The sequence below is a fragment of the Gossypium raimondii genome, chromosome 2, assembly GCF_025698545.1.
Source record: "Gossypium raimondii isolate GPD5lz chromosome 2, ASM2569854v1, whole genome shotgun sequence".
Lineage (NCBI taxonomy): Eukaryota > Viridiplantae > Streptophyta > Magnoliopsida > Malvales > Malvaceae > Gossypium > Gossypium raimondii.
In genome coordinates, this window is record NC_068566.1 from 23,770,454 (window position 1) to 23,779,094 (window position 8,641).

The following is an 8,641-nucleotide window of genomic DNA, read 5'->3' on the forward strand; positions in this document are numbered from 1 at the left end:
TATAAGTCCTTGGGTGGTGAGAAGTGTAGTTTTGCCCTCTCCTTGGTGAAAATAGGAAAATTACAATATAGTCCTTATATTTTCTAATTTTTCCAATTTAGTTTCAAATTTGCTTTCCATCATACTAATGCATATTTCAACTAATTCTTATGTCATTAAATCAATAATAACTCATATTTTCACATTTTGGTCAAATTGTATTGTCCATGTACTTTTTAAATTTTCCATTTTAGTCCCAAATTTGATTTCCATCATACCAATGCATATTTCATCTTATTCTTATATCAATTAATCAATAATAACTTACATTTTCACATTTTGATCAAATTGTACTTTACTCCTCATAGTTTTCAAAATTTTCAATTTATTTTTATTTGTCATACTTTCTCCTTACAACTCTTTTTAGGTATTTCCTTCTCCATTTTCACATTTTGATCAAATTACACTTGTATTTTTCAAATTTTACAATTTGAATTTTTTTTGTCATACTTATACTTTTACAACTCTTTTAAATATTTAGAATTTCTTTTTTATAATTGAAGGTGGAGAATGAAATTATTTGGGATCCCAAACATTTATATGTACATAGATTTTGAAAAAAAATGTTATTGATTTTGTAACTTCTGTTTTATAAGTTAATGATCTAAAAAGAAACTTACTGAACTATATAATATAGTTTCCCCGAAATTAAATTATAGAGGAGAAAACGGCAGGAGCAGGGTAGCGTTTAAGCAAACAAGAATCTTTCACCACTTCGTTTTTAATACGGTAAATGAATAAACAAACTCCATCTCTTATGATTTCCTATTTTCTCTTTAAATTCTCTGCTTTTCTCAACATTTTCTCTGCACTTCAGTACGGATCTCAGTCTCAATTATTTTTATCAGGCAAAACCGCACTTCTTTACATTCCCTCCGGTATTGTAAATAAAACTGCTTCCTCAATTTTATATACGCTTGCGAATTTTTCTCCTTATTTTATGTTCTCATAGCGTGAATTCTTGTTGTAGAATGGCTAGTTTTGTTGTTTTCATGTTGAACTGCGTCAAACTTCTTCTGTTAGAAGAAATTAGATACATTGAAGAAGTCTAGTCACTTTTTAATGGAATCTTGTGTTTATACGATCAAATAATCTAGTTATTTTTCCCTTATTTCATTATTGTTAAAGGATTCATCTTTTCGTTCATGTGATTTTTTTCCGTACAGAAGTTGCTGTTAAATTATTGATAAAAAATCTATCAATAGAGAATTTAATATTCTTATCTTAAATGATTTATTCTTGAATATTTTCTTTCTGTGTTTGATGTCAAATTGTTCGCTTTTCAGGTACATAGCTGCATGCAAGATTGTCTGATTCACATTTTCGGTATCTTGGGAAGACAATTTGTAATTATCGGTATAGTTAGTTAGAAACTTAGAAAAAGATATGTCGACTGTACCAGTAAGAAGGGTTTCTCGTCAAGATATACAGTTGGTAAGATTTTGACCTTGATCTTTATACTTAATGAATGATCTTCTATAGTGAACTGAATCCCCATGTATTAATTCTGTGGTAGGTATAAATTTATGTAAACTGAATCCCTGTGTATTAATTCTGTGGTAGGTATAAATTTATGTATTCATTTTGTTATTTTCATTTTCCCTTATGAAAACTTAGATTTCTTGCTAAATTATTACTTTATGCTGGGAAGAGTGTAGTTGTGTAATTATTGTGGGTTGAGTGCTATGTGGATATAGTTGTTTAGTTGGTAATTCACATAGAAGAAATTTTTTAATGTTTCTATGGATTTTAATTTTTAGAGCTTTTTAGAAGAATGGACTAATAGATGGAAATAATAACAAACGAAAATAAGGTTGTAAGTTTATAAGAGTTCAAATTTAAAAGCAAAAGCATGGGCTAAATTATTGAAGTTTTGGAATCTACTTTTCATTTATGGAATTGACCCTTGATCAGCTCAGATACCAGTAAAAAACCTTCTCAAGAGCAATAGATTGTTTGTAATTTGTAACTGTGACAAGTTTTGTATTACTAAATAATATGTGCAAAGATAAAGGTAGGGAAAAAGGAAGTTGCTTCCTTTATACGATAAAGTGTAAAGATACAAAAGATAGAGGGTAGTGGAGATCTTTTTAAGGAAAGTGACACTTAATGTGGAAAACTAAATTTTGCTGACTTAGAGATCTTTGCTGATATTTCTTATAGCCAAGTTATGCTATCCATCTAGATGGCTGCTTTTTTTTCACTATAGAAATCACATGCAATTTCTGATCTCAGCCTTGGTCTATTCTTCTCCTGATTAATTTCACTTGATCTATCCAAGTACTAACATCTTAGAGGAAACATAGACCTTGTCCTAGAATCTAAATTGCCAATAGCCTGCGGTGACATAGAAAAACAGACAAACAAATCCTTGGTGAGTCGTTACTAACTTTCATTGTGTTTGGTTTTTAGTTGTATATCAAAATAAAATCTTGTCTTTGAATTTTGTGTTGTTGGACCAACCACCTTGTGGGAATGCTAGAGATATGGTTATTGTTGGGATTCTTTTTCATTGAGTTTTGGACTGTATGGAGCTTATAATGTCATTCCTGATTGTCTTAGCAATTAGCGTTGAATGCATCTTCATATGCTAACTATGAAAAGTTTAGATAACAGAAAATGATAATTTTAACTGAAGACTATTACCTGCTATTTAACCTTTCTGATGAATATCCGGATTAAATTCTTGACACGGTATTAGTCTCATACTTAAGGAGAGAGGAGCGGAGAAAGGAGAAACGGAAAATATTGTATAAAACTGTTTTTATTACCCCCAAGCAAAATTAAGATTTATATCTGAATTCTGATGTTCTATTTTTTCTACATGGTAAAATGCTGTTCATCCTTTTGTTTGTGTGCATTGAGCTGTTTCTACTGTCTTAGATTTGTTTGGCATGTAGGCTTTCTGTGAGGTGGTATGTTGTCTATGATGGCTAATGTTGTTTTTACTCTAATGTGTGAATTTAGGTTCAAAACCTTATAGAAAGATGCCTTCAACTCTACATGACGCAGAAGGAAGTTGTGGAAACTCTGCTGGCTCAGGCCAAAATTGAGCCTGGTTTTACTGAACTTGGTAACAAAAAGTTCAAATATTTTATTTTCTCATAACAGCCATGCTTCTTCTTGGTTGCCCATCCTTATTGGAAACCCCACTAGCTTGATAGCTATAGCCTATTATAAGAAGAGATACTCTAAATCCATGTAATGGCTTTGCCCTACATCTGCCAACCCTTATGAAAAGAATAAGAACAAAAAAGAAAGTAGGCCCCACTTTTTAGAAGCAGGGTTTGCAGTCCAGGACCCGTTTCTCAGATAGATTGACTTGCCCTTTGGTAAAAATCTATTTTAAGGACCTTTTTATTACCTAGGCTTTAACTTATTGTTGGGATTATTGGCAATGTACAGTGATTGTTGTCAATCACGGGATTCTGACAACATTTTACAGTCACTAAATAATGTTAGTCTTTTTTAAAAAAAATTTTATTTCCTTGTACTAAATGTTTCATGTTTATCAGTTTGGCAAAAGCTTGAAGAAGAGAATCGAGAATTCTTCCAGGCTTATTATCTCAGACTGATGGTAAAGCAACAAATAATGGAATTCAACAAGCTACTTGAGCAACAGGTGCAACTCATGCATCAGATTCATCCATCTGGAGTTTCCTCAATCTCTAATTTGAATGGACCTCACTTGTCACAGAGTAAGATTGCTTTTTGCCTAGTTGGGCATGTTATTTTCATTTCTGTTTAATAGCAAATATTCCAAATTTGTGGAATTGGCTCTTTTTGGCTAAACAATCATTACACATTTTTATCTAGCAGCAGAGATTGAGTGTAGTTTCTTATTCTCATTTTATTTTAATATAACTGTAAAGATGAATAAAGATAGAAGAAGGTTTGGCTAAGTTATTCTTTAACTCTGATTGTTGACAAAAACCATAAAGACTTCATTTTACTTCTTACTTATCTGTAACTGTGTAGAATTTGGATATTGGCAGGCTTGGACATCAGGTGATCACTTATAAACTTATTTCCTGTATCCACTTCTGATAAAAGGGACCAGTTGTATGAAAATTTCTTATTTTGCTTATCTTGTTTTGGTCTATTTACTTTCTCAGTATTCCTTTATCTTTCTTGCAGTTTATCCATTGAATTTTGAGTATGTAGCAATCTATTGATAATTATTGAATTTCCCCAAGTTTAGTTTCTGAAAATCTGAAAGCCAAGCTTTGGCTTTCTCCAGGTTTCAACATTTTGCTACTGATATAGCTTTCTCTTATAGTGCCCCAGAACTCATCCTGCTGTGCGCCAGAGAACGCAGGAAAAGCTCTGAAGCAGGAGAGCTTGCAGCATCTCATGGGATCTAGTTTGCCTAATGTATTCAGTAATAGTAGTTCATCTTTGTACATTGGAACACATGCTAGTATTGAGCTTCCTACCCATGCCAGCAGGATTCATGCACCATCAGCCATGCTTTCAACTCAGAATTCAAATTTGGGTTTGATGCAAGAAATAAATGGGAAGATGCTAAAATCAGCAGCTGGTTTTTCAGGCAGTTCTGCTTACATGTTTGGTGCTGAGAGCAGTCTTCTAGATACACGTCCAACAATTGAGGATACAGCTTTCAATAGTGCAGAACCAAGCACACAATCACTAAATGAACCACTTCTGGATGCTGACATTTCTTCATTTGGACTTTTAGGCCAGATCTCTCGCAATTTCAATCTTTCAGATCTCGCAGCTGACTTTTCTCCTAGTTCAGGTTTCTTTCTGTCAATTTGTATGGGCACATGCATTTGCCCTGTAGCACATATTTTCTGCGTGCATCCATGTCTTCATTGTGAGTCTGTTTTAGACATTATGCTGGATTTAGCCAAGGTTGGAGGCCTTTTATGTGTTCCCTATCTAAAATATTTTCTCCAGTTCATAAGCAAGTACTTGGCCCTGTTACCATTAGTTAATTCATTCATGAAAATCACAATATTTTAAGCATAGTCTATTAATAATTTCAGATATATTTATTTTCATATAGACGTGATCCAAATAAAGATATCTAGTTATACTTTAAGAATAACCTCTCTCAGGTATACTGGAAAGCTACCCCCGATTACTCTTTTTAGGAACACATAATGAAAATTTCCTGGATACTCATGAAAGAGAACATCAAGGTGATATTCTTTTCTCCACTGTCTTCCCGTCCAAACTTTTATTCGTTGATTTGTTAACTGTGATTTACAAAGAGCAAGATATTTTTTATATCTGTGGATTATAGGAGAGAACAAAAGGTTGGACACCATATCAGAGGGATTAAGCTTTGATGGTTATAGAAATAAGTAGCTCTGCAAAGGCAATGGTACAGGTTTACAAAGAGTATATCAATTTAGTTTATTTTTTCCTCATCAGCTGTGCTAGCAACTGTTTGGAATTTACTTGCATGGTAGATTCTTTGAGAAGTTTTTGCATCTACTAAGATACTTTTTACTCCCAATATCACTTTTTATTTCCAATATCATGTTTTTCTGAGTTTCATCCTTCTCTTGTCAGTATACGTTTTGTTGTATCATAGATTCATATCTTAAAATAACCAAGTATTAATTAATCTTTGATTTGACCGATGGTTTTTTCCAGTTACATGTTTGTTCCAACTATTAGAATTTAACAATGGCATATAAAAAATCTAGTTAGTTGTCTGTATTTCTCCTCTTTTTCTCTGCTTGATGTTTCACTGTATCATCTGTGAAGTTACAAAAGATGGTTTAATGAGCATTTTGATAGGTTTGTATGCGCTCCCTTCAACTTTAATTAATTGCATTTGGTGTTCTAATATAATGATCGAGTTCATTCTTCACTGCTAAATTTGGTGATCTTATTTTAACTGCAAGAAAATCCTTGCATATTTTTAGATGAAACTACATATGCACTGCGTCTAAGTTCATTTATTTTTGCACATCTAGTTAACTGAAGAATGCTCATGGTTATTGTATAAGTAATGGAATGGATTCTAACCATTTTATTACAAGGTAGTCAATGTGATCATATTTTAATCTTCTCTCTCAACTTGCTAATGTTACATTAGCTATTTGTGAGAATATTTTCTTCCTTGGCAATTTATTATATTTGGTATTCAACTATCACTTACAACTTTTTTTTTTCTTTTGTACGATGTATTACTGCAGGTCCAACTGCTGCTCTAGGCAAACAAAGGTTTGTATATAACATTTTGGAAGCTGAAAAATTCAACTCCTTTGGTTTATAGACAGTTCACTGACGATGATTGGATGGTTCGAAGATTGGAAAACAGGTTAAAAATAAATTCAAAGGAACATGCATAGTGTTTTGTTTTCCTTTTGTGCCTATGATGTTTACTCAGTCAACTTGCTTTTGTCTTGGAATCTGTGTGGCACTGTGGTGTTGAATGCTTCCTATGATAATCTTATTGATAGGTAATTAGGGATGGGCATTTTGGTTCACTATATATAATTACATGTGCATATATAACAAAGGCCTTTTCGTTTGAAATAGGGTTTTTGGATTACGTTCAGTTGAGCATCTTCCAAAAGTTTTAATGTCAGAAGTTTGTAAACCAATATGCAGATATATGAATAATATCAGATAAAATTTGAGTTTTACTCTTCATGCAGTATCATTAAGACGTGGCATTTAGGAGATCCAGATTTTGAATCTGGAAGTTTGTAATCCTGCCCTAATCCTTGAGTTGTAGCTTCTTTTGTAAATATCGTACGGTTTTATTTTATTTTATATAATCTTGTTTTAGATTTGTTTGCTTTGTTGGGATGGAATGACTTCAAATTTATCACTTTGCCCATAATTTGGTCTTGTGTTGATTCTTGTAGAGTAAAGTTAAAGGGGAAGATCCATTGCCGTTATTTTTAGCCACAGCAGTTCCACCCTCGGTTGTAATATTGTAATTTTCTATATAATGATTTGCTTCGGCTTAGCCATTGCTGGTGAGGCGGTACAAAGTATTTTTTAATTGCCTTAGACGCACAAAGTTGAATTTGTTTATTTATTTTTGTCAAATGAGGGAATCTAAACCTCTCGTTCTCATCTCCTTCTTGACGCTAGAGAGTGAGAGTTGAGATTCTATGAGAGGCCTTCTGGCCTTCGGGCCAGCATCAAGCATCTTCCTCGCCGTTAAGGCCTTCCTTTCCCTTTGTGTTTTGTTCACCAATCTTCTTTGGTAGTTCAGCGAAATAATGTTTAGATATTGCTTCTGCTGTCTTCCTTTAGCCTTCGGTCGTCGTGGAACGGACGACTGAGATCTCAGTTGTCATATGGTCGTCACCACGGTTGTTAGGAGCCACCTCCTTTCGTTATGGCGAGGGCCTCTTTTGATGGTTTCTGCTTTTGCTTTCTTTCCGGCGAAGCCCTTTCGCTTGATGTTCTGGCTTCGACGCTACTTTGGGTCCATGACGTTTGAATTTTGATAGATATCTGGAGTCATCGCACCAGAACTTGTTTCTAGTGGTTGTCGCTACTGAAATGGCTTTGGCTCCACCTCCATCGACGTTCGACCAGCTCCATGATGGTTTTGGTACTGTGTTTTGGACTTTGTTGTGGCATGATCTTTACCAGAGTTGTGCATGCCGATAGCTGAGTACAGTTGTCATGTCCCTTAGTTTCCCTGGTGCTTTCTCTTCTCCGTAGTGGCTGGTGAATGCTCTTAGGTTTTTTCATTTTTCTTTAGGGGGATGGGGGTTTTGTCGGGCTTTTAAGCTTTTCTGACTCGTGTTGTACTTGACCTTTTATGGAATGAATCTTCCTATTAGCAAAAAAAAAAAACTGTTTTTATATGGATACTAATTTTCTTACATGTGTTTATGTTGTATAAAAGATAGGGTAATTTTATTTTAATAATAATAAAACCGAGATGGGATTATGTTAAATGATAATCCTTAATGCTTATATTTTAAATCATAGGATTCTCTTTTAATAATTATATACTTTTTCTTAGCTTCATTAGTGCATTTGTTTCTGATATCCATAATTTTTTTAGCATATTTGTTTCCGAAATACACAAATTTTTAGCATTGTTTTTAACCAACCCATTTTAAAATTTTTCAATATATATCCGTTACTCTTCTTTAGATAGTTATGTAATATTACATGTTAATTACACGTTAAAGTCCTTTTAACTATTTTTCTTTTATAATTTCAATCTCTTTTCTTTTAGCAATATGATTTCAATCTTTTCATTTATTATAAATTATTTATTTATGTCATTAATATTATATTACAAAAGAATATATAATATCAACAAACTTAGAATATAAACCGTAAAACGAACATAAAAATACAAAAAAACACAATTATGTTTTAATTTATCTTATTTTTATATTAATGAATTTATCTTAATTAATTTCTAACTTTTGAACAATTAATTTCCACTTTATGATTTTTATGAAATTACATAATTATTTAATCTTTATGATCTTTTATGAAGAAACTTTTACATATGAATGAATAAAATATATTTTTATAAATATAGTAAATTATATTTATTTAAATATTAATAAAGTTAGTGTTTTTCACATACTATTATTTTAAAAGCTTATTAAAAAGTGACAATGGTTGTCTGAATTAT

General features: G+C 32.4%; 1 protein-coding gene across 13 annotated transcripts; it reads left to right on the forward strand.

Moving 5' to 3' along the window:
* Nucleotides 1-653: 653 nt before the first annotated feature.
* Nucleotides 654-7,856, forward strand: LOC105788326 (uncharacterized). 13 transcript variants are annotated; one of them, XR_008192833.1, is made up of 8 exons: nt 775-917; nt 1,326-1,473; nt 3,007-3,112; nt 3,555-3,737; nt 4,319-4,798; nt 5,121-5,389; nt 6,213-6,337; nt 6,891-7,856. XR_008192833.1 is itself a non-coding variant. In XM_052626610.1 (8 exons), the coding sequence occupies exons 2-7, from the start codon at nt 1,426-1,428 to the stop codon at nt 5,371-5,373; spliced, it is 966 nt and encodes a 321-aa protein (XP_052482570.1). In that variant the 5' UTR covers nt 775-917; nt 1,326-1,425; the 3' UTR covers nt 5,374-5,395; nt 6,213-7,856. The 13 variants fall into 13 exon arrangements, 9 of the variants coding, with proteins under 9 accessions (XP_012470620.1, XP_052482570.1, XP_012470622.1 ...); XM_052626610.1 differs by having other exon boundaries at nt 5,121-5,204; nt 5,309-5,395; nt 6,213-7,856; XM_012615168.2 differs by having other exon boundaries at nt 5,121-5,204; nt 5,309-5,389; nt 6,213-7,856.
* The last annotated feature ends 785 nt before the right edge of the window (nt 7,857-8,641 follow it).